Genomic DNA, 24725 nt, shown 5'->3' on the forward strand with positions numbered 1-24725 from the left:
TGGATCATCCTGATGTTTCTCGCCTGTGTTTTGAGTGTGATTGTGTAGGGGCTGCCTTGGAGCCCCTACAGCCTACAGCTCGGGGTTGGCAGACCAGAGGCGGAGGAAGTGCCTGTACTGTTAGAGATGAGCTGCTTAGTCTTTGAAAAAACTTTCTTTTTCCTAAACCTTCTCTCCCTGTGTCCCTCTCAACTTCTGTAACTGTGTAATTTAAAGGCAAGAGGGCATGCTCATGCTGTGTTTGGATTTGAGGTTTCCTTTTATCCTCTGGGAATTTCCCACAGCTTATTTACTCTTCCGAAGGTTTGGTCATGAACCACATTGAAAACTGAAATGTCTTGTTCCTTGAAACCTGTTAATTTTATAAACCACAAGCAAAATATAGCAAGACAGCTGCATTGAGAGTTCTCCCATATGACCCATCACTAACCCTAGCCCTGCCCAGCCAGGCGAGGGTTGGCTCGCCCTGCCCCAGCTGGGCTCGAGGCAGCTGAAACTACCAGTTGGGCAGAAAAGATTCGAGCAGCCACCAAACGTTTTTCCTCTGGGGCGTGATGAGTTGACTTGTAATTCTTGAATAATCTCGATTGCCTAGGCTTTTGTTTCATTATCCTAGTCTGCGTATGCAAAATTAATTCTGCGGAGGATTAGAGGAAAGGCATTTCTTTTTTTACTGGCTTTATTCACTGCTTCCCAGTGTCTCCCCCTTTGCCCCCCAAGAGATTACACCTTTATTATGTTTTTTTTTTTCCGTCTAAGCCAGACAGGAGTTGTCAGTCTTAACAATGTGATCCGCATGTGACAGAATTGAGGCTCCATTTTATCGTGTCTCTTGAGTAGCTGTCATTTTTGCTCTAGCTTTTCTCCTGCTTGCCAATTAAAGCCAGTGGTTTTGGTACCAGGCTGGGAGAGGAGGAGTGTTAATTTACTTAGCAATTCTCCCAAGAGTGGAAAAAATGGCCATAATGAAAGCAGCTCTAGGATTACAGTTTCCTGCAGCTAATGAGGGTACACCAACATGAGTCAACCGAGCCTGTGCCTCATTGAATTTTATTGTCTTTCCCCACAATACTTAAGTAAGATACAAGAGTCAGAACGAGCCTCTCTCCAGACACAGCCTTCCTTCCTCAAAATTCTGCGTCTTCAGTCTGTTCCCAGCTTTCTGCAATATACTTAAACAATAACCACTTTTAAATTACCTGAAAGGCTTGGGATACAGTTTATGTTGGTGTCTGTTTCCTGTTTTCTCACATTTTATTTCTTTCAAGGTTGTTTTTGCTTTTCTCGTTCCAACTGCACACAAAGAAATGTCTTAGTGTTAAGTCATTGTGACTGTATGAGAACATCTGTGTCTTTGGGTTTTGTTTTGGTTTTTTGTTTTGTTTTTTCCCCAGAGAACATAAAAACTACCCTACTGTGTTAAATGCCTCTCTAGTCTAGCCTGGTACTGTTTCTGGTATTTGCTAATGAGTTATACTTCAAATATGGTGTGATTACTCCAGTGTTACACCCTTCTTAATCAGCGATTTGGGCTTTCCTGAGCTGGAGGAGGCTTCTGGACTATTAACATTTAATAGCTGTCTACAAAACTACGCTCCATGAGCTTGTGTTGTTCTGGTTTGAATCCATGTATTCTTTTGGCCTCTGCGACATCCCATGGCAATAAGTTTTGCAATTTCATTATGCATGGTGTTTAAAAAGTACTTCCTTTTGTTTATTTTAAACCTGCCGTCTGGTAATTTCATTATGTGCCCCTTAATTCTTGTTTTGTGAGGAAATGTTCTTCACGCCATTCATGATTTTGTAAGCTGTTCATGAATGGATAACTTCTGGTTTTTTTGGAGAGTACAAACCTGGGAGAGCCACAAACAATTAGAAGCCGTTCTGTTCTTCTCTGTGTATTTTGGAGAGCATGCACAGTTTAAGATGCAGGAGCCCAGTGATTTGTGTTGCTGTGTTCTCTCGGGACCAGCTAATGACCCGTTTGGTTTTTTTAACTGTTCCTGATGGCTGATATTGTAATGACAGAGGGCTACATTAAAAAAAAAAAAATATTCAGTGTGGCAATATTAAAATAGATACTATCGTTGTGTATGCGTATAGTTAGGGTATGCATTATTTTGGTGTGGATAATTGTCACACTTTCTATCACTCAAATTCATCTGTGATTTTACTGTGTAGTGATTTATAAACTCTGCATGTCCTCAAGAGTAGATCATGCTGTCTGGAATCATCTTGTATTGTGCACCTACTTCTGAAAGGACTGCTTTTATTTAAACAGGGATCATACTCTCCCTGAACATGCTTCCTCTGTGTTTAAATTTCACATAATTCTTGTATGGATGAGAGCTGGCTTGGAAAGCTGTTCATCAAGAGTAGAAAATTGTCTGACTACTATAAAGCCATTGAGTTACTATTTCATTTTAAGGAACTGGCAGATTGCCTTAAGGAAGCAGTGGAAGGTGTGGCGAGGTTGACACTGATGTTTGGTGTACAATTGTTCTATTCAAACAGGAACGTGTTCAAGCCACATCTGCTATCCTAGAAGAATTTTACCAGCAGCCGTGCTGTAGCTCACTACCAAGGTGTTTCTGCTGTGAATATAGTCACATTGAGAAAAGTTGTCTGTCATTCACTTACAAGAAAAATCAAGCTGCCCTTTTTAAATTTAAAAAGTAGCATTTTCCTTGCTATTTTGAATGCTTTTATTAATACACATTAAAAAAAAGCCTCTTCTACACCTTCTGTGTAAGGTAAGCCGGATGCATTTGTAGTAGGGCTTGGTTACTTGAAAACAGGCATATAGTCTATTTATGAGGCCTCTGAGAGGTATGGAGCTATCAAATATGCATGTTCTATGGGTACCTCCTGCCTTTCTTGAGCAGCAGCAAGGGACTGGGGAAGAAGCTGTTAAGTAATCCCAAATGGCATTAGATGCATGCGTTTAGACAACCAAATCGTGCGTGTTGTGTGGTCCTTGATGTTGAGGGTTGCTGGAGCTTGCACCTTGCATTTCCAGCTGGTGCTGCGATAGAATTTGTGGCTTGAATTTTGCTGTTTGTGTGGTAGTGTTCTGCAATATCAGATACCTGCTAAACGAGGCATCTGGGAGGCTTCTAACTCCTGTGTGGAAGGTAAACTTGTAGGGAAGTAAAAGAAGTTCAGGAAAAAAAGGAGCACAACGTGTAGGCAATTCAGTTTTTTCCTAACTTTCTCTATCCTTTTGATCTATGATTTCACTTGAGTATCCAGAATACAGAGCATAATTCTCTTTTGCACTAGTGTTAGTGATTCAGCAATGAGCAGTCATCTAGATTTTAATAACTGAATGCTTTTCCGTGCATGTAGGGGCTATGCAAGTGAGAAGCTTGTGAGGGAGTGCATTACTGTGGGCTTTCTGCATTAAGCCCATTACTTAGCCTTTATTCTGCAGGGTCATAGGTGTGAGAATCCAGCTATGAATGCAGCTTGTCACTTCAGCTGCCTGAACGTGTCTGCTTGGTGTGATCTCAGTCTTCGTGTATGTCTAAGACTGTGTGAACTCACCTAGATTGCAGCTTCTCCGATACAAAAGCGATTCCTGTATTAATGAGGAATATTAATTTTTTTCCTCCCTTTATGCAAAGTGATAGGTTTGTAGTCATACTGTATTTAAAGCCCACATAGTATGTTACCAAATAACTTGAGTTTTGGATAAAATTGTGGAGCACTATCTGCTACTGATTTTTTCTCTAGTGACGTTTTAAAAAAATTTTTCATATCAAAATTACTGTCTCTGGAAGCAGTAAAATGGATTTTACTTTTCTTGCTCGTTTTACAACACCCAGAAGTTTGCAAGGTATCTCACATTGCAAGTATAGTGCTACTCAGCTGCCTGAAGAGCTTAGAAGTTTGTTTTCACCATAATGTTCCATTTATAATCGTATATAAAATCAGCCTTACCTGTTTGAAGCAGAACTTGTTTCAGGAGGGAGAGTCCTGGCAACTGTCTTGTCTGCCTTCTCTCCGAGTTGGTGCTGTTTTCCTCAGTGGGTTTTAACTTGCAAAACACAAAACACTGGTTTTTGAGGTTGTGTTGTCTGGATTTTTTTCCCCTCTTTTTCCAAAAAGAAGTTGAGAGTGCAGATTTCTCACTGTGGCTTGCAGCAAACTCAGTTTACTCCATTTTGTCCCTCCAGTGTCTTTTTGACTTCTTCAGTGCAGAGCTGCTGAATGTGTTTCTTCAGTTTTGCTATTCCGAAGTTTTTCAGAGAAAGGTGGCTGTGTCGTGCTATCTGCTGGTCTGTAGTTAACTTACCTTTACAAATAAGCCCACACTAAATTTTGTCAATAGCACCGAGGCCTTTGAGAATGCGATTCTGAGAAATTACTTGACTACTGCTGGCATAAGTCTGTGTGGGTTTTATAATCTTTTGTTATGGAAGTGAATTCTGGTTATTTTTTGGAGTGAATAAGTTGTCACAGAATTCTAATGCGCTGACAGCTCCCATTTTGACAGCAGACTTTTATTTCACGAACCTTAAGTTGTTGTGCTTACATAATAAGAATCGTTTAAGGTTTCTCTGTAATTTAACAGTATTTTTGACCCCACTAAGGTTAGTATTTAAGACCAAAAACGTGTTTTCAAGTTTAGGTGTAAATTAAAGGCTTGTGCTCAGTGACATTTGATTTCCCTGGTGTAAAGTATTTTAAAAAGGGAACAGGATGAAAATGCATTGTATTTTTCACTCCAATCTCTTCCCATTTCATTGATGCGTTTGTCTGCATTTTCTTCTTTTCTAGAGTTTTAGAGTGCCAAGGGCTGCCAATCGTGAACGGGCAATGTGATCCCTACGCCACTGTTACCTTAGCAGGACCCTCCAGGCAAGTATTGCACGTATAAGAGCTTCAGTTTTATAAGGATAGTTTCAGTTTCCTTTTGTCTATTCGAAATCTACATTCTCAGATAGACAGATGGGAGTATTTAGACCCCACTAGAATATGTGAAATGTTGGTGTGTGCATGTATGAACTACTGAGTTATACTAGAGTGAGTAATTTGAGGCTTGGTTCAGTTTTGGTTTATGTAAAAGTTTGAATAATCCCTGAATAATTGTAATATCCTGAAGTATGTAATTTGTGGTTAGGCTTAATTTGTGCATCTTCTCACCTCAGCTGGAGGTCAGTTTTTGAGCAGATTTATTGCCTGATTTTGGGTAGGGGCAGAAGAGAAAGCACAATGCATGAACGTCTTAGAGTATGCATGTTTGTATATGAATATTTAGTCTTTTCACTTTCAAGGTGTGGCAAATTAATGTGTATGTCGAAAGCCTGAGGTGGCTCAGTCCTTTTAATTGATATATGTGGACATAATAGCATGGATAAAACTTGGAATGAGGTTGTAGTAATGAGATTCTGCATAATATTCTTCAGTTTAAATTCAGAATTAAAATTTCCTATTCTGTTATAAAAATTTCGCTGTTCTGTTTTTGCTTGCCTGGAATCGTCTTTTATGTCTGTGCCATGCTAGAAACAAAAGAGCTCTGCTGTGACCTCAGAGAATCAATTTGGTGGCATGGCTTACTTATAATGTTTTACAACAATTCAGTGAAAATGCTATAAATAGGATGCATTCTTGACAAATCCTTGCCTTGCATGCAGGAGAGTCTTTGAGACTGGTTTGTGTTCTTCATCTTTGACTAGGTGTGTTGTGCTTTATCTCTGTTAATGAGCTCTGTATTTGAGCTGCACACTTTTATGTTTTAAACCTGTAACACGTTTCAGGTGGTACTGGGTGGCAATTACTGAAACTGTAAGGAAATTTTTTTACTAACCCTATTTGAATGTCCAAACTTCCCTTTGTCTGCTTGCCTCCACCTCCCCCAGTCCTGATAATGTCTGACAACTGATAACGTGCTTCCCTTCGGAATAAGGAGCAAAGCCTCATCCTATTCCTATCTGGTTTTTGGTGGGGGGAGAAGGCTTGGCTCCTATCTCCAGCAAGCAGCAGGCAGCTTATTCCCATCCACTGCTCCGTAATCACCCAATAATTTTGCCTGCCTTAATCGCCTCCCGTTCTACATCCTGCTTCCCAGTCCCCTCCCAGATGGGCTTATCGGTAAGGAGGTTGATTGGCAAGTGTGACTGATGAGATGGGATAGGCAATCTGCTCCACGGCCTGCAGGCGATTAGTCTCTCTTATCTCTCAGCTCCTCCTAGGAATGGTGGGATATTCTTAATCTCTATATCATTCTCCTCTCTGGAATTTTTGATGCCTCTCAGTTTAGAGTAGGAAAGCTGCTTTATTCTGCTGCATTTATGCAATGCCAAGCATAAACATTTTGACAAGTGTGTGATTTGTACTGGCAGGCCCATCACACTTCATGACCAAAGCTGTTTCTAGATGGGAGCGTACCGTGGTGGACTGGCCCATTCAAGCCACACAGGGCACCTGCAGCAGCACTGGGTCTAATACCCAGCTTTACTTGGCCACTGTAAAAGAATACATAGAGTTGTCTGGTTAATATAAGCAGTTACAAGCTTTCTAAGCAGCTTTACTGCATGAGAAATGAGGGATAGATTCTGGGCCGAAATGATTAGTAGGTCAGTTTTCCACATGGCTGATGTGTCTCTCCCATCTGTGTCTGTTTTATCTGTGCCTACAGAGCTGTAGGGGGGAGATTGGTGACACGGGACCACACAAAGCTTTTCATGTGTAGGTAACGAGCACAAACCAAGCATAGGTTCATAACATTTGGGAATCATTGAACAGCTGTTGGCTGGCCTGTGAGAAATGCATTGGCTGGCTCTAGCCCAATACCAGGCCAATAAAATATCTGTATTTGAAAAGGCAGGCACAGGCGGATGGCACGTCTCAGAGACAGTGAATGGGCTGTGCGAACTTTGGGAGGCCTCCTGCCCTGTGAGTGGTTTGAAAGGAGGCCTGCCATGACTTGTTCTGCTCAGCACTGTTTGTAATAATTCAACAACACAACATTAACTAAATGCTGTTTGGGCTGCAGGGAAAAGGGTGGTAGTATAAGAGTAAAATATTCTTATTGAGGAAATAATTCTGATGGTTTTTTGATTATTTAACACCACTGAGAAACATTCATTGATTCCTCAGGGCAGGATTATAAAATATCATCATTTTATAGAATGGCCTAGGCTGGAAGGGACCTTAGAGATCATCTAGTCCAACCTCCCTGTCATGGGCAGAGACGCCACCTCTCGACTAGACCAGGCAACACATGGGGACCAAGCAGGAATCAAACACTCGACCTCAGTGTTGGTCATTGTTGTCAGCACTGTGCTCAAACCACTGAGCTAACCGGCCCCCTATAATATAAAGGACAGAAATAGCTAAGTCAGTCTTCCTGTAGGATATGAGGAATTTTGAGTCACATCAAGGCTGAAACTGTCCTCCAAATGTTGCTGCTTGCCAGTTGCTTTGTATAGATATAAGATTGTTCTGGAGCAAGTGAGTGACAGAATCAGGGTTCAAGGACTCGTGCTTAAGAAAGGATAACAAACTGTGATTACTGCCACTTTAGAGAAATAAGCATGCAGTGAAATCTCTCTTTTAAATGCATGTGAGTGTATATGCCTTGCTGTGCTGGAGCCACATGGCATTCCAATTTTATCAGATAAATCAAGTGGATGACTTTATTCCTTGGTGGCTCTGTTCTAGGATCACACTTCTGCTAGTGTTGTTTCTTACCCCCTTTTTTTTTCTTTTTTTTCCCCTTAATTCAGATCAGAAGCCAAAAAGACTAAAGTTAAAAAGAAGACCAACAATCCACATTTTGATGAAGTGTTTTATTTCGAGGTTGGTATTTCAAAAGAACGGGTGATAAGCTGAAACACTATACTGTAGATAGTTGGCACAGCATGTTGTGCCAGCTGTCTTCTTTGAAGACTGTTTCAAAGCATGGTGCAGGGGAAAGAAGTACCCAGGATCAGACTGGCCATCTGCTGAGGGAGCAGCGCTCAGGTGCTCTGTAGGAAAAGCTTCAAGGTGGCATTTCTGAGCAGTCGGCTTTATGCTCCGTGGTGACTCACCCCAGAAGAGTTTTGACAAAGGACAGTTAAAGATGGGATTTAAAAAAAGACAAAAACAACAAAAAAAGCCCCAAACAATAAACCAACTAAACAAAAAAGAAAAAAAAAAGACAAAAAACTCCTAAAAACCCCCTAAACTCCTGAAAAGCAACAAAAATTTTTAGATGGTGTTTTTTATAGCTGCTCCACCCTGCTTTTCCCAGTTAATGGGAGGAAGGTTATCTCCTAGGGATACTGGAAACTGTAGAGGAAAAAATACACTTCAACTGGATGTTCTGGCTGTCTACGGATCTGCTGCAATATCAGTGCCTTTCTTCCAAGTGGGTAAAACTGCTACAGCTTTATTTAATACAGAGCATTTTCAACAAATCCATTTAGGACAAAGAGTACCTTTTATGAAATGTGTTCATTCTGGTTCTTTCTGGCAAGAGTAGCTGTAATTGTGGTGTGTCCATACATATATGTGTGTGTGTTTTATAGTTTGTATATGTCTTGAAACTTTTCATTCTGTCTTCTAAAGTATGCGTCTCTTTCTCTTTTCTTTTTCTCTTGGACATCTTTGTCCCGATCTGTGCTTAACTGTTCTATTTCAGTAGACACTTCAAGAGCATGCCTGGCCTAAGGAAGCTGATGAAAAGCTGGAGTAGTACAATACAGTTGGCCTATAATTGAAAAGCCCTTTCTGCGTATACAACTTGCATCATCCAGGTCACATTTGCATTAGAAATTGTTGACGGCCATAGGGGTGGCACCTAGGGGTGTGGTTTCTCAAATCAGTTCAGGGGTACAGGCAGCCCCATCAGGAAAGGAGAGCTGGGGAGAGGAGCCATATGTGTGCTGTTGCCCTGTGCAGATCTGAAGTGCACCTATCGTTTTTAGCAGTGCCAATGAGGGGCTTATTGCTCTCTTCCCCCTCCTTCTACAAAGCACCATCTTTGTCTAGATTAGTCAGCACAACTGTTGGCTTCTAAAGTGTTTCATACCAGCAGAAAAGTGCTCTTCCCAATGCAAGATATTTGAATTTGAGGAATGCATATAGCAGGTTCTTTATTGGCACGAGTACTTTCTCACTGCCCAAAGGAGCGGGACCCCTGAGGGTTGGCCAGAATCTAAGGTGATTTTTAACTCTGCTAAGCCAACACGTCTGTTTCTAGGATGTGAATTCCATATAGACTTTAGGTAGCAGTGAACCTCTGCGCTTGCTTGCCTGACTCCAGGAGACTCAGCAGAGGTGCTGCGTGGGCATGACTGGTGAGGGAGAGAGACCGAGCTGCTGATCACTGAAACTGCACTGAGGTGTCTGTGTGTTGACTCAGGGCTGTCCAGGATTTCAGTCTGTCACCTGGCTCAAAGCTGCAGCCCTTGGCAGTGACACAAGAGTGATGCTTTATGTAAATAAACTAAAATTAGGCTTCCTTATTCTTACCATAGGCAGTTCTAGAGGCATCTGTCAGCAGGAGCTTGTTGATGAGAATGTAATCCTGGAATTCAGAGTGTAAACCACAAACCTTCACCTGTCTGATTCCTCAGCCTTTGTGTGCTGCAGAAGCAGTGAACGTCTGATGTTTAAACACTGAACTTGGCAGGTGGTGCCATATTGGGAGAGGAAGAAGAGAAACAAAAAGCATCTTCCAGCTGAAGTTGTGGAGGGGGCTGGAGGTTTGCTTAGTGTGTCTTTATGCCGAGAGTTGAGTTGCGTGCAAGTATCAGCAGAAGCAAAACTTGATCTCAAGCCTTTGCTCCAGTTGTTCTGCTACCTCAGAGCAAAATCTTTTCTGTGTCAGTAAAAGCAGAGCTTGGGAAATGTCTGAATCAGCCAGAACTCTGAAATGTAAACATACCCTTAGTGCACATAGATATATGTCATTTTGAGAGTAGTTAGTACATATCAGGCTAAATGTCTCTAAGGAACAAGGTTCAGTAGAACAGCTGTGACTAGAAAATACATTCACTAATGAGACACGAGCAGACCTGTGGCTGATGCATGGTAACAGAGTGTTCTGATTCCTATGGAGCTGCGCAGATTCATGCTGTTGACAGCGGTGTCACTCACTGCTTCCAAACAGCTTCATCAGCTTTCCTGCAGTCTGCTAGCACAGTGATTGAGACGTGGACAGACCTGTAGCTGGTGCGCGCTAGCAGAGTGCTCCGATTCCTGTGGAGCTGCACAGATTCATGCTGTTGACAGCGGTGTCACTTGCCGCTTCCAAACAGCTTCATCAGCTTTCCTGCAGTCTGCTAGCACAGCAATTGGCCATGCCTCCAAGGAAGAAGCTGATCCATGAAAGGCAGTGAGTGGGTGCTTTACTTTTTACAACGGAGAGGTCTCACAGAGTTGATTTTCTAAATGGAAGATAGCCTTATCATTGGCTTGAGAAATCTAAGGGCTTATTTAAGGGGTGCTATGAGTGAAACTTGCACCTGATGGTTAGGAGCCATTTTCACCACCGCTCCAGCTGCACTGCAGTGTCAGGGCTCAGAGTTCTATATGTAGCTACAGTAAAGTGGCCTCCTTACAGAAACCGAAGAAGGTAATGCTGAGGACCTGTTTACAAACCTGCACATGCTGAAAAAAAAAGAGCAGCTGATGAACAGCTTGCCAGCTTTGCCTAAAGAAAGGGACCAGCAAAGCAGACTCATGGCCTCTTTTTTTTTTTAAAAAAAAAAAAAAAGGTACATGGAAGCTAGTTCAGCACTGTTCGGCGCTGTTCCTTCATCTGCAGTTCCATCCTTCGAATGGATGGACTTCACAGAGCTACCTTTCTGGGAATACCACTCTTGAGCTATATTAACCTGAGCACTAAGCAGTTTTTTAGGTGAATGGAGCAATCTCATACGTGCAGACTGCAGCAAAACTTCTCAGAAAAGTGTTTACTTAAAAGGGATGTGTCATAGCTTACACCTGTGCTATAACATCTTTTTCGCAGTTCATGGTACAGACTATACAAGTCTTAGAACTTTGCATCTTTATTAATAATTACACTATTAGCTTCACAATGGTAGTAGAAAACGTAATTTCCTGTTACGCAGGATAATTTCTTGAATCACAAAGTGTTAGGTCTTGGAATCAACCTCTGGAGACCATCGAGTCCAGCCCCTGTGCCAGACCAGGACCACAGAATCTAGGGCAGGTCACACAGAAACCTGTCCAGATGACTCTTGAAAATCTGCAGAGAAGGAAACTCCACAACCTCTCTGGGGAGCCTGTGCCAGTGCTCCGTTACCTTTGCAGTAAAGAAGTTCTTCCTCATATTGAGGTGGAACTTCCTGTGGCCCCTTGTCCTGTCACAGGGCACAAGTGAAAAGAAGTTGTCCCTCCCTTCTTTACACCCAACCCTCATAATATTTATACACATTAATTGGATCCTCTCTCAGTCTTTCTTCAGGCAAAAAAGCCCCAGGTCTCTCAGCCTTTCCTTATAAGGCAGGTGTTCCACTCTCTTAATTATCCTTGTAGCCTTCAGTTGGACTCTTTCAAGTAAATCCCTGTCCCTCTTGGACTGGGGAGCCCAGAACTGGGTGCAGTACTCTAGGTGAGGTCTCACTAGGGCAGAGTAGAGAGGGAGGAGAACCTCCCTCTGTCTGCTGGACACACTCTTAATGCACCCCAGGATACCTTCTTGGCCACAAGGGCACAGTGCTGTCCCATGGACTAGTTGTCCGCCAGGACTCCAAGGTGGTTCTTCACGGAGCTACTCCCTAGCAGATCACCTCCTAACCTGTATTCGTGCATTTTATTATTCCTTCCCAGGTGAGGGACTCTGCACTTATTCTCATTGAATCTCATTAGGTTCCTCTGTGTCCAGCTCTCCAGTCTGTCCAAATTTTGCTGAATGGCCACGTAGCCTTCAGGTGTATCAGCCAAGCCTCCCAGTTTCATATCACTAGCAAACTTGCTCAGAAGATACTCTTTTCTGTCGTTGAGGTTGTTGGTAAAGATGTTGAGCAGGACTGGACCCAGCACTGATCCCTGGGGGTCTCCACTAGTTACAGGTCTCCAGCTAGACTTGGCACCGTTGATCACCACACCTTGGCCGCTGATGTGTAGCCAGTTCTTAATCCATCTCACTGTCTGTTTTTCTGTCCTGCACTTCCTGAGCTTGCTCATGAGGATGTTATGGGAGATTGTGTCAAAAGCCTTGCCAAGGTCTTGCCAAAAGTCTTGCCACTGGTCTCCCTGCATCTACCCACAGTGAAGACTTGTAGGCTCTATTGAAATCCTGTATGTTCTTGGGCTTACAGGTGCATTCCGTTCAATTAGCCTACAGGGTTTTGTCTCTAGTGCTCTTGCTACCTTTTATGTATTGCCTTGAAAATGGTGCCTGTCTCACAGATAAACACACACACATAAAAGGGCTCTGTTGGGTGTCCTGTGTTGAATATTCTTTTCTGGTTTCTCTCCACTTGTGTAACGATATCGTTGCCTCCTGTGTTTGTCCCGTATGCATCTCATATACAATATAAGCCTGAGAAGTCAAGTTCACGGTAAAAACCAGTTTTTGTGAGTGGGAAGTATTAAGCCACAAGTGGATTTAAGCCTACAATAAACATCAGCTTCTGTGTGAACCCACACATCATACACACTTGCATTTGATCAGTTCCTGCTGTGGTTTCAGCTGGGTGGGGTAGCCTTTTTCTCAAGTTTCTGATGTGCTATACAAAAATACAACCATCAAATTCTTTTTATAATCATGCTAAAAAACAAATTTTAAGAAATGTTTGTACTAGCCTTTTTTTTTTTTATAATGCTCTGTACTTAGAGCTACCTTCCTGTTATTTTCTGCCTGTGCTTTGCTGTTAGCACTTTTGCAAATATGATTGGTGAACTGTGCAGCTGGTTCTGTATTCGGATATGCATAGCACAGGCTAGCATTTCGTGGACAATTGATCTGCTTTGTACTTTTTGTATAGGCACAAAAAATTGACTTTCAGGATGTCAGGACAGACAGAAGTTTCCAATTTTAATTGGTTCCACTGTAAAATGTTTTTAAGGGTGGTGTGGGTTCCCTCCCCACCTTCAGAGTGCCTCAGGGCATCCGTTGTACAGCTGTATTTAAAACCCAATTATTAATTGCCTTTTTATTTTCCTACCTGAATTATAAAAGTGGTACTTCTTTCCATGACTTTTTTTCTTTTTTTTCTTTTGTTAATGTATACTCAAAGTACTGTAGTAAGATGTCCTTTTTCTGTAAATAAACTATGGAGTATTGTTACTCTTGGATGTGATTGTGTAACCACCGTTTTTGTGTAGTCAGGAATCTGTTTGGTCAATGTGTTTATTCACATGCATGAATGTTTTCAGAATCGGGACTGAAGTCACTGCTGGCAGTAAAAGACTGTGATCTTCTAGAGCTTTATACAAGTAATGTCAGAATGCTTTTGCATCGGATCAAGTTGTTAAAGTTTCCTCTTTTTCATTAGGTTACAAGACCCAGTAGCTACAACAAGAAATCCCATTTTGATATTGAAGATGTCGATGAAGTTGACAAAATGGAGATTAGGTAATATAAAACACTTTTAGTATAAAGTTTTATTCCAGAGTTGTGAAACTTTGTAGTAGGCTTGGTTTTCAAAGTGGCAAGCATGGTTTTACTGTTGATAAATCAAGATGAGCCTTTGTTGCTCTATCCATATGTTCATTTACCTCCGCTGTCCTGTAGATGATATCTGAATATGTGTGATGGTTCTGCTGCAGGCAAGATCCTTATTATTTTCCTTGGTATCCTGCGACCACTGTGTGTATATTAACATCTAATTGTTATTAAGCACAGCCTTGTATTTCTTAGCTCCCCTTTCCTCTGTCCCTCAGTTTCTGAAAAGAGCCCAGGAGCTCTGCAATACTCTGTGTTGAAGAATGTATTTTCTTTTCTCACTTAATTTTAGCAGCCCATATAAGGTCCTTTTCCTCTGAAAGGAAACTCTTGGAGTTTCTCGGGGGCAGAGGCAGTTTCTCTTCTCTTTTGCTGCCAGACTTCAACCTCTTCTTGTAAGGCTGGGTGTGATATGTGTGAAATCCATTGCACAAGAAAGAAGCAACTCTGATTTTAAAAACAAAACAAGCCCACCCTCTCTAACCCACTTAATACTATTTTAAAACCACTGTCACCAGTGTCTCTGGGAACAGGTGAACAGAAAGAGCAGAGAGGAAGCGATAGGAGGTGCAAATCCTGAAGGTATCACACACGTCATACCATCACATACATTGAAACTTCGAGACTTAGGCCATCTGGCCAACTAGATGCACTGCAGCTGAAAACTGCTGTATCTGCATCAGGTGGTGAGAAATTCCCCTCTCCTTCTTGCTAGGACTTGGAGGAAGAAAGATTGAGGGAGGATGGTGGCATCCCCTTCCTTCCCAAGGTGTTCCCACTAGGGAGGGGGCTAGGCCTTATCTTCCAAAACATTCCCTAGTCCTTTCAGAAGCTCAATTGACTATTAGGAAAGGAGGCGGGGACTAGGAAGGAGGCACAGTACTTCCTCCCAGCAAACAAAATGCATTTATGTTGACAGATGAATGGATGAGGGCTGTCCTTGTTTGACGGTCAGCTGTTGGTTTATGTAGCCTGACAGTGTAGTATCGCAGCACTATAAGACCATTAATGGATTCAGGTTTGCTGGGGCTCTGTGAGGCAGGAGGGACAAACTGTTCATGTGTGAGAAAGACAGGAGCTGTACTCTGTTTCTCTGAAAATGTCTGTGTCAGGCAGCGTGAAGGTAGCTGGTTTAAGGGCAACCCACAGCCAATTCATAGAAGGCAAAGGTTCGGTGCCGTGTTGCTTTGGGGCGGTGTGAGGGTTGCAGCACCGCAGATTACTTGGTCCTAGCACTAGACAGCATTTCTACAAAGCTTTGTAGGGTGGAGGCAGGTATGAAGTAACGTGTCCCATACCCCATGGGATGCATGTGATGGAATGGGCAACTGAGCAGCGTCTTGGGAGTCTCGGTTTAGTCTTGGTAGCTGTGATGCTCAGCCACATACTGATTTTAACTGGAAGCTAGGATTCTCTGAGAGTTTTGTGATTCTGGAAGGGGGCCCCAGGTATTGGTTAGATAGTGGTTACACATTGCTTGATGTTTCAGTTGATTCTTATGTTGTACTGCTGCACTAAATGGAATTATATAGTTGTTTTACTAAGTATATTTTCTGGACAAGTCACTATCTGCAGTGATAAAGTATATGGAGCTGAGCTTCAGAAAAGTCTTTCATATCTTAAAACCATCGCACCACTGTGGTAAGGATGAGTAATTTGTGAGGAGGCTTACAAAATAGTCAGGGAAAAGATTAAGCACTTCATCCCTTTTTATCTGTTATTTAACTATTAGTCTTGATTGGGCAAACTCTTTGCTCAGAAGTTTTGTCCTCTGCAGGACAGAGTGTTTTTGCTTCCATCTCAGGTTCCCCTTCCACCCCCGCTCATTTCCTCCAATCTGTTTAGTCAGCCCCCATGCCCTCTAGACAGATCGTACAATTTATGGGTTTGGGGGTTTGTTTTCTTTTTCTCTCCTGAGAAAAATACCATTCCACGGGGTAAAGAGGAGACCTGTTCTCTCATGGTTTCTCTCTAAAGCTATGAAAGTTTCTCTCTTTGAGTGGGTGTAGGAAGTTGCAGGCAGGGTATATCAGCACATAGGGACCAGATGTTCTGGTGAGTTCATTGTTTCTCCTTCCCCTCTCTGCTGTTCCTTTCTTTCTGTGACTACAGTCTGACCAGTTTTGGAATAACTCTTGCCATAATTTTGTCTTCTAAAAAGCTTGGGAAACAGTAATCTTTTGGACTCTGAGATGTGCATATTATGATTTCTGAAATGCTGCTTGCACTTTGCACTCCAAGAGCACAAAACAGTAACTTCGGAATTTGCATGCCTGCTTTTTTTACTCTCTAGCGTGAAATCTGCCTCAAGTTGTTAGTTCCTCTCCTGCAGATCCTTTGCACTGATTTTTTCTGTGACTTAAGTTGCTGTGAGGGAACAAGCTTTGGCTGTGTATGTTTGAAAGTGTTATTGCTAGTGGACATTTTGAAAGAATTTCAACTAACCAGACACTGGTAGCCTGTAAATATTTGGTAAATTATAAGTTTGAGTATTTGTAAATAAACTTTTCAGAAGATTCCTCCTGAAGCTGCTTTTAGCTATCTGAATTAGTCACTAAGGTAGTAACCAACCAGATACAAAGAAAGGGGAGAGGAGGTTGAATTTTTCAAGTACATTTTTTTCCTTTTGGGGAATTCTTGCCCTGCAGAAATACTGTCAAAATATCAGAGTTTGAAGAACTTTTTACCCAGCAGGCATGCAGTGTGAGCTGATGGTATGTCTAGTGTATGAAAATTTATGCATGAGACACTGTTGTGAGACACAAGGCTCAGAGGATTTAAAAGTGATGTCCTCTGCATTTGCATAAGGTAGGATAAACCTTTAGCAGGACTACCAACATCCATTCCTTGACAACCCTACTGTGACGTGCTTGAGACTAGGAAGGTTGTATAAATATGGCCACAATTGGAAAACTTTGCACCTTATCCAAATTAAAAGTTGCTTTTCTAAAAATCTTGATTACCTGAAAACCTGTATTTTTTGCCATATGTCTTTTCCCTGGAAGTTTAAGGCACATTCAAGCTGTAACTTGGCTGCAAAATTCCCATCTGAGCTTATTTTAAAATGTCTCTCAGAGGAAACCTTCAGATACAACTACCCTGGAGTTAGAAAACCTTGCTTCAAGGTGGATATTACAGCATTTATCTACAAATTCCAGGTGTAGGGTGAGACACCAGTACTTTTGCTTTGAATCCAGGGTAGTTGTTACATCCTAATGTTAAAGAGCATGTGAGAGGAAAGAAAATATCATCTAGAGACACATACAAGAACTTGCCAAACTTGAGGCGAGTGAGTGCTAGAAGCTGTGTGGGCATCAGTCAATACACAGATTATATAGAGTGGTTGAGAACTGTCCGAAGACTTTTAGTATCTGTACAGAACTAGTTTAGGTGCAGCAAATTTGTAAGCCTGACACAGTGAATCTTCCCAGGAGATAGAGCATTGGGAAGGACTGTATAGATACTTAGCTTAAGGATGTAAAGCTGACATTTAGCTGCCAGTAATCCCAAATTAGACAGTATGGAGCCCTTAAATATCTCTGCATGGTTTTTTTTTTCCCCTGGTGTCTATTTTACCTGTATTTTTGTGTTATCTGGGATAGCCAACAGCCGCTTGAATCTTCGTAAATAGGGTCGGTGGAAAAAGTGCAGATGAGGGAAAGGTAGTCTAGATAATTTATTTCATTGATGTTTCATGGAGATGAACTGCAAGGCTCCAGAAATATAAGGTCAGGTCTTCTCTCTTTACTGTTTGGAAACCACTATTGCACAGTTTTGACACTTGCTAAATCATAGGCTTGGGGTGGGTGGGGGAAGCAGCAAAATTAAATCAAGGTTGGATTGGTTTTTATGGTTTTCATGTATTATTTTTTTTAATTATTTGTTTCTGTTACAGGGTTGATCTTTGGAATGCCAGTAATTTGAAGTTTGGAGATGAGTTTCTGGGAGAACTGAGACTACCTTTGAAATTTCTGCGACAGTCGAGTTCTTATGAAGCATGGTATTTAACATTTTTCTTCTGGAGAATAAGTAGAAACATATGTCTGCTCTGAAGACTTTAGAATAATTACTGCTGTGTGATAAAGTTTAAATGGATATAAAATGTATCTTTTTTTGTAAGTAAGCCAAAGTAATCTTAGCAAATGTAAGAACAAGAAGTTTTGATAATATGATTAGAGATTTCAGTCTGCCTCTGTATTGCGTGTGGGAGTTCTAATATGTTGGCTTTATGGTATTTACTGCAGTTCATCATCAGTGCCACAGTTTCAGTGTGTGGGTTTTTAATGGTATCTACATAAAACTTTATAATCAGAACTTCCCATGCTGCAGTTGGTGCAAAATAGACTAGCAAACCTAATTAAAAAATCCAATACAGGAATCTTGAGAGTTTGATACATATATGTAAATATTGTGTGTATCTGTATATTTTATCTATGTTCATGAATATCTTGAGATAACCTTGTGTTTCAGCACAAGCTTTCTGTCTTATTTTTTGCATATCAGGTATTTCCTGCAGCCCAGAGATAATGGTAACAAGTCACTGAAACCTGATGACCTTGGTTCCTTAAGGTTAAATGTGGTTTACACTGAGGACCATGTTTTTTCCTCAGACTATTACAGTCCACTTAGAGACCTCCTGCTAAAATCTGCGGATGTTGAGGTAATTTGCTTGCACTGCTGGTTGGTAACCTGCAGACCCCCTCACAGGGGTCTCTGACTGCATGTCACTGTCTTGACTGGCACCAAAATTGTGTCATTACCAGAGACTTGAGCTCCTTACTTTTCAGACCTGACGGCCTTGTTAGGCTCTGCATATCCCTGGTGCTTGTTTTCAGTCCTTGCAGAGATCTTTATCTGCAGGCAGTGTGGTGGGTGAAGGCACACCCAGGAACACCAGTGGTTTTGGCAGCGCATATTCTCTGTGGCTTTCTAGTTTTACGTGTGAAAATGCAAAGTAAACTTAAGTTTGATCAATTGGTTTTCCTTTACCAGAGAGAAACAGATTTACTTGCTTAAGAACTAGTTCTGAAAGATCAGAGGATTGGACTGTTTGTGCCATTATTTATACCTTTAGCAGTTGTAACAGTGCATTTATTTTTTCAGTACAATAACTGGATTCTGTACTTTGGCTTGAAATTGAGAAGGGTTAGAGTTCTTCCGTTTCACTTGCTTCCCAGGCAACAGTGACATTCAGTGAAAAGACATCTATTAAAAATGAGGGGAAGAAAAGCAACTGTACTGTAATAGTTTTTAAATTGCTGCCCTCTTGCGATCAGAACTTATAGCCAGCAAAAATTGGAATGTAACACTCACCCATGTCTGCACAGGCATGTCTAGGTAACCTGCCAGTGCAACTGTTGTGTGGGGTTCTGCATTAAGGAGCTAATGGGAAAAGAAAGAAAGGATGCTTGTTCTGGAAAGATCTCTCAAAGTTTTTATTTCTTTCCACTGTTCAGCCTGTTTCAGCATCAGCTGCACACATTTTGGGTGAAGTTTGCAGAGAAAAACAGGAAGCAGCTATACCTCTCGTCAGGCTTTTCTTACACTATGGCAGAATTGTGCCTTTCATAAGTGCCATTGCGAATGCTGAAGTGAAGAGAACTCAGTAAGTATCGAACAGTTAATTGCTATCAGACATATCTGTTCTGTGTTTACTAGTGTTAGGATCCTGCACTCAACTTCTAGAATTATAAGTAATGTGAAAAGAAACTGTTGGAGTTATTCCTGTTCCTCCCAGCTGAGTAGCAGAGCTCTTTATAAATCCATTCACTGCTCTGAAGATGTGGTGAGCTTAATTTTAGGAGGAATTCCCATCATGTTTTGCGAAATCTGCTTGCAAGACTATTGAGAGCAGGGACTTTCATTCTCAGTCTTAATTATGTTTGATGGTAACTGTGAAATCTGACATTACCTTCAGCTGTTCATGTGAAATCATTTCAGCTTTATATTGGGCTAATAAATTGTCTTATGCTGAGTAAAAGTGTTCAAAACAAAAAGCAAATTTCTTCTTAATCATGAATATTTAAACATGTCAAATATTTCCAGTTAGAGTGCTGAGGAACAAAGATGGGATTGGATCTGGCAGTGGGGAGCAAAGAACAAAATCTTTCTTTCTGGTCATTTCTTGTGTGACTTACGGGCGGGCTGACAGTTCAGTAGTGTAAGATCTAATGTTCATCAGGCAGGTCCTAAAGAACATTTGTTGCCACAAGCCTTGTGCCTGTGTAGTCATTCTCCTGACTGACAGTTGAAGAGACAACTGGGAGTCAAGGGAAGTGACAGATACAGACTTTGAAGTAATGTCTTCCTCAGTGCAAAAGAAAAGTTTTTGTGTGGATTGGTTTTTTTTCAGAGCGTCTGAAGCATAGAGTGTTTTCCTTCCTGTAAGTAGATGTCATGTTCCTGTGATAACACAGCAAAGACGATGGGTTTTTTTTCAGGGCTTTCTGGTGTTTGTGACAGGCGGTGAGCTTACTTTTTTATGAAACAAAATGATGAATCCAGCAAAGTATTGCATCCCGTTATTCCCTGTTTGTAAATGGGTACAACTGTAGTGAGCTATAAACAACAGAAAAAACATCGGTGTGTGTACAGGAACGAGCAAATCACTTCATATCCGAGTTTGATCTTCTGTCAGCAGGCACAGATTTTGATCATATGGGTTGTAGACGAATTTGATTAGATACCTATCTAATGTAAATTACTAGAGAAGATATTTTGGATACAAAATAAATATATAATTACTTGCATTCTCAAAATGCTACAAAAATACTTCAAAAATACTAAAAAAAAAAAGAAACAAGCATGATAGTGCAGCTAGCTAAAGTTTAAGATCACAGTGGTTGTACATCTGATACGAGAAGAATTCTGTGCAAGTGGCTTTTCAGGAAAACGTGAGAGTCTGCTTGGCGTTCACTGTCCACACAGTTCTCAGGGCACAGCTGGGATCTGCCCTGTATTTGATAGTGTTGTGGCAGGACAGTGCTGGAAGTCACTTAGAAAAGACGGCTATGTCATTGGAGCCTGTTGTTGTTTTTTTTTTATCTCCCTCTCAGCCTACAAGTACTTCTTGTGTAGGAGAGTAACAGTTCCCATGTAATGCCCAATGGTGGTGTGAGACTGAAATCACTCTCTCCATCCCTTAGTCAAATTAACGCTGTTCAGTGACGTGTGAAAAATGGGTACATTTTCTGCGGTTTATAAACCCCTCTGATTTGAGCTTGTGTTGTGTAGCTTCACGTTTGGCTGGTGCGCTGATACAAAGAAGAAAATCTGTCATCCCTCTGGCCTCACCGTGACCACTGCTTTTCTGTTATAACCTGGAAGCACATGAAAAGCCAGGTGCCTGCATTTAATGGCAGACTGGTATCCAAGGGAGTTTTGGCTTGTGCTTTCAGACCCGAATTTCCGTCCCCTTTCACTGCTTCTTTTATTTCCATATATTAGCAGTTGATTACAAAGAGACTAAATTACAGAAAATTGTTCACTTCCAGAGATCCAAACACCATTTTCAGAGGAAACTCATTAACCTCCAAGTGCATTGACGAGACAATGAAGCTGGCAGGGATGCATTATCTGCAAGTTACGCTAAAGCCAATTATAGATGAGGTAAGAGGAGTTTAGACTGTTTATTTGACAAAATATCTCTGTAAAAAGCCTTCAGGGAGTGGATACTGTTTATTCCCTTTCTGGTTTAAGATGACTTTGTAGGAATAATGCTTAAGACTCCACTTCTACATCAAAATCCCTTGTGTTAGTTTTGCCATGTCTGAATCACCCAGTTCAGAAACAGATGGATTGTATTAAAGGAAAAGGAAAGGTTGCATTTATTTAACTTCTTATAAAATCTAACATTTCTGTTTCTGAGAAATTGATAAAGTAATAACTTGAATGAATAAAGAATATAAACAGGAGAAAGCTGCTGGGAAGCTATAAGTAATACATTTCATCCAGTGGGTATAAAGGAATAAAATTATTCTTGGATAACTGTATTGTAGCAATGGTTTAATATCTACCCCGTCCAGAATGGTGGGCGTGGATATTTTAGTGCAGTAATTGGGCAATACTTTAAGGCCACAGACCTCCTTTAAATGATTTGACAATTTCTTCAGCTGTTTTAATGTTTCACCAGAAAATGTCAAGTTTTTAAAGAATATACATATACTTTCGAAGCTGACTGTTTTGGCAAAATAGCACTTTTCTTGAACAGCCTTGTTTAAGAAAGTCTAAAGAAAAATTCTTCATTTCATTTGAAGTTAAGGGTGGATCAAATTAATACTATTTTTTCTAAAAAATAAAGATCAAGTATAATTTACCTTTGATGCTTTGTCGAAAGAAAAAATACAATTCAAAGTTGGCTTTTGCATTTTGCCTCAAAAAGCTAACAGATTATTCTTTTTACAAAACTTCTTCTACTTGAAGTAAACTGATAATATATATAATTGTTCACTTCCTTTTTTTTCTAGATCTGCCAGGTCCATAAAACTTGTGAAATTGATCCTGTGAAATTAAAGGATGGTGAAAATCTGGAAAATAACAGGGTATGCTCATTGGATTTCGAAGATATAATCTGTGTTTACACTGTGAAGTTTAAGTGAGGTCCTTAGAAGTTTCATGTTGCAAATAATTTTGTCATTCGTTAGAATACACTGGAAACTTTTTGTACTCCACGAACTGTCATAATTATTTTACAATGGCCTTACATCATTCTATAAATAAGTTATCTATAGAACATTAATCACTTCTTCCTCTGCCCTCAAGGGCGAGGATAACTTAGCCTGTGGCTCTACTGACATGTAGAAAATGGCACTACAAAAAGGAGCAATGTGCTCTACAGCCCCAGCTGAACATCTCTCCTATGAAGATAGACTGGGAGAACTGGGGCTGTTTAGTCTTGAAAAGAGAAGGCTGAGAGGGGCTCTTATTAATCTCTGAGGAATGGGGGTCAAGAGGAAGGAGTCAGTCTCTTTTCGATGGTGCCAAGTAATAGGATAAGGAATAATGAGTATAAGCTAGAACATAGGAAGTTCATCCTCGGCATGAGGAGGAACTTCTTCACTATGAGGGTGACAGAGCACTGGCACAGGCTGCCCAGAGAGGTTGTGGAGTCTCCTTCTTTGGAGACTTTCGAAACCTGCCTGGACGTGTTCCTGTGTGACCTACTGTAGGTGATCCTGCTCTGGCAGGGGGGCTGGACTGGATGATCTTTTGAGGTCCCTTCCAACCCCTGACATTCTGGGATTCTGTGATCACTCAATGGTTGTTTTTGACAGGAATAATATCATCACTTTTGTACTCAAATATGTGCTTTTAGCAAAGGAAAGTATCATTGAGTGTGAGACTGTTTTGCAAGTATATAATGTTGAAAGTGAGAATCTTTTAATGAAGCTATTATTCCTGCTTTTATTCGTAGTACTGCTTTTCACAGCAGAAAATGATACTAATTTTGACAAAATTGTTGCATTTTTCAGGAAAATCTGAGGCAATATGTTGATCGCATTTTTACCGTAATTACAAAATCTGGTGTAAGCTGCCCTACAGTGATGTGCGATATTTTCTTTTCACTGAGAGAATCAGCTGCCAAACGATTTCAAGGTGAGTTTCTATATTATTTTTACTTCTATTTATTTTACATCGCTGATAGGTTGTAAATGTAGGTGTAGTCTAGCAGTCCACGTGATCCATGATGACTGAAAAGCAGTTTATGCAAAATACCATTTGGAGCGTGTATTAACGCTATTTTTTACTTGATTATTTGTTCCACAAAGAATATGGCTTTTAATGATTGTATGACTTTTCCTTAAACATCTTTCAAAGGAGAACAGCGTTCTAAAAGGACATTATGAAGGTATATGTTTATGGCTTCCATATTTGCAAAGCATGCTCAGTTTTCAAATGTGCAGGTTTAGATAACGACTCATTCTGCAGACTCCTTGCAGCTGAATTATCTTCTGCTCATATGTCAATCTGTAATAAAGGCCAGTCTATAAATTAATGGAGTTATTGCAAGCTCATTGCCTCGGAGGCCCATGTGCTGGAAATGTTTTTCTGACTGTCAAGAGAGAATTCTTTCTACTCCCTCCTACTTGTTTTGGCTCTGTGAGAATGAGTGGGCAATATAAAACCTGAATTGAGCAAAACCAACCAACCCATGTATTTTCATGAAGGAAAGCAGATCACAATAAGGCCATTTTAGAGGGAGTAATACAACTTCAGCTTTTAAACAGTCACTTCATAGTAGAGACCCTTAAGCAGAAAAGCATTGACTGTGCTGTCGTGCTCTTTATTTTATGTCAAAACAAATTTTATTTTCTATAACTGTCAACTGAAATGGATATGTCAGCAGTCTGTACAGCCATTGTGCTCAGGGCTATAACTAGATAACAGAGTTGGTCTCTGGGCTGAACATTTCATAAAATATGTAAATTGTTTGTCATACATGAGTTGCACAGATGCAATAGCAGATATTTGTGCGAAGTTTCCTGCATGGTGAAAAAGCGAATGGTGTTCTTATAGCCTGTGTCATGAACTCGTTTGTTTTTAAAAGGCATTTATTGGTTTATGCTAGCCAGTCTCTGGCTCCGAATTCTCTGTTGTTGGTTAATCCTGTAACTTGCACTATATACGATTCCAGCACATGCTTGAGTTAGCTTTCTGAAGACATTTTGATAATTTCAGAAGGTTTTAAAGGATTATTGAAACGCTGAGTAGAGGTCTTTTTATTAATAGGTGACCTAGATGTGAGGTATACAGCTGTCAGCAGCTTTATTTTCCTGCGATTCTTTGCTCCTGCCATTCTTTCTCCAAACCTCTTTCAGCTTACACCACACCATCCGGTAAGCACTGTATCTTTTTTTTTTTTCCTCTAGCTGTGTATACAGTTTTGTCACCATAGTCTGTCTATCAAGATTCTTTCTTCAGTTCTTTTAATAGCCTTGAGGAGAAGTACCTTGGTTAGTTCAAAAATCTGCTGCGTCTGGTTTGGATCTGAAGCATATGTTGAATGACTGTGTATTGTGAAGAACGTGGGAGGTGTGGTAGGAATGGGGAAATGTAAAGACAAACAAGGTAGATGCTCTGAGCTGCTGTGGGGAAG

General features: G+C 40.8%; 1 protein-coding gene across 1 annotated transcript in view; it reads left to right on the forward strand.

The window, feature by feature from the left end:
* Positions 1-4455: 4455 nt before the first annotated feature.
* The window catches only part of RASA3 (RAS p21 protein activator 3), a gene marked incomplete at its 5' end in the record, with an annotated part of 36440 nt that continues 16170 nt past the window's right edge, over positions 4456-24725 (forward strand). Inside the window, 11 exons of the mRNA XM_009878160.1 lie at positions 4456-4472; positions 4779-4863; positions 7734-7806; positions 13461-13540; positions 17526-17630; positions 18134-18290; positions 19087-19235; positions 21124-21238; positions 22096-22170; positions 23101-23224; positions 24359-24465. Of these exons, the coding sequence (XP_009876462.1) occupies positions 4456-4472; positions 4779-4863; positions 7734-7806; positions 13461-13540; positions 17526-17630; positions 18134-18290; positions 19087-19235; positions 21124-21238; positions 22096-22170; positions 23101-23224; positions 24359-24465 (1087 nt within the window). The remainder of the gene's footprint in view (positions 4473-4778; positions 4864-7733; positions 7807-13460; positions 13541-17525; positions 17631-18133; positions 18291-19086; positions 19236-21123; positions 21239-22095; positions 22171-23100; positions 23225-24358; positions 24466-24725) is intronic.

Source organism: Apaloderma vittatum, unplaced genomic scaffold (genome assembly GCF_000703405.1).
Source record: "Apaloderma vittatum isolate BGI_N311 unplaced genomic scaffold, ASM70340v1 scaffold20590, whole genome shotgun sequence".
Classification (NCBI taxonomy): Eukaryota; Metazoa; Chordata; class Aves; order Trogoniformes; family Trogonidae; genus Apaloderma; species Apaloderma vittatum.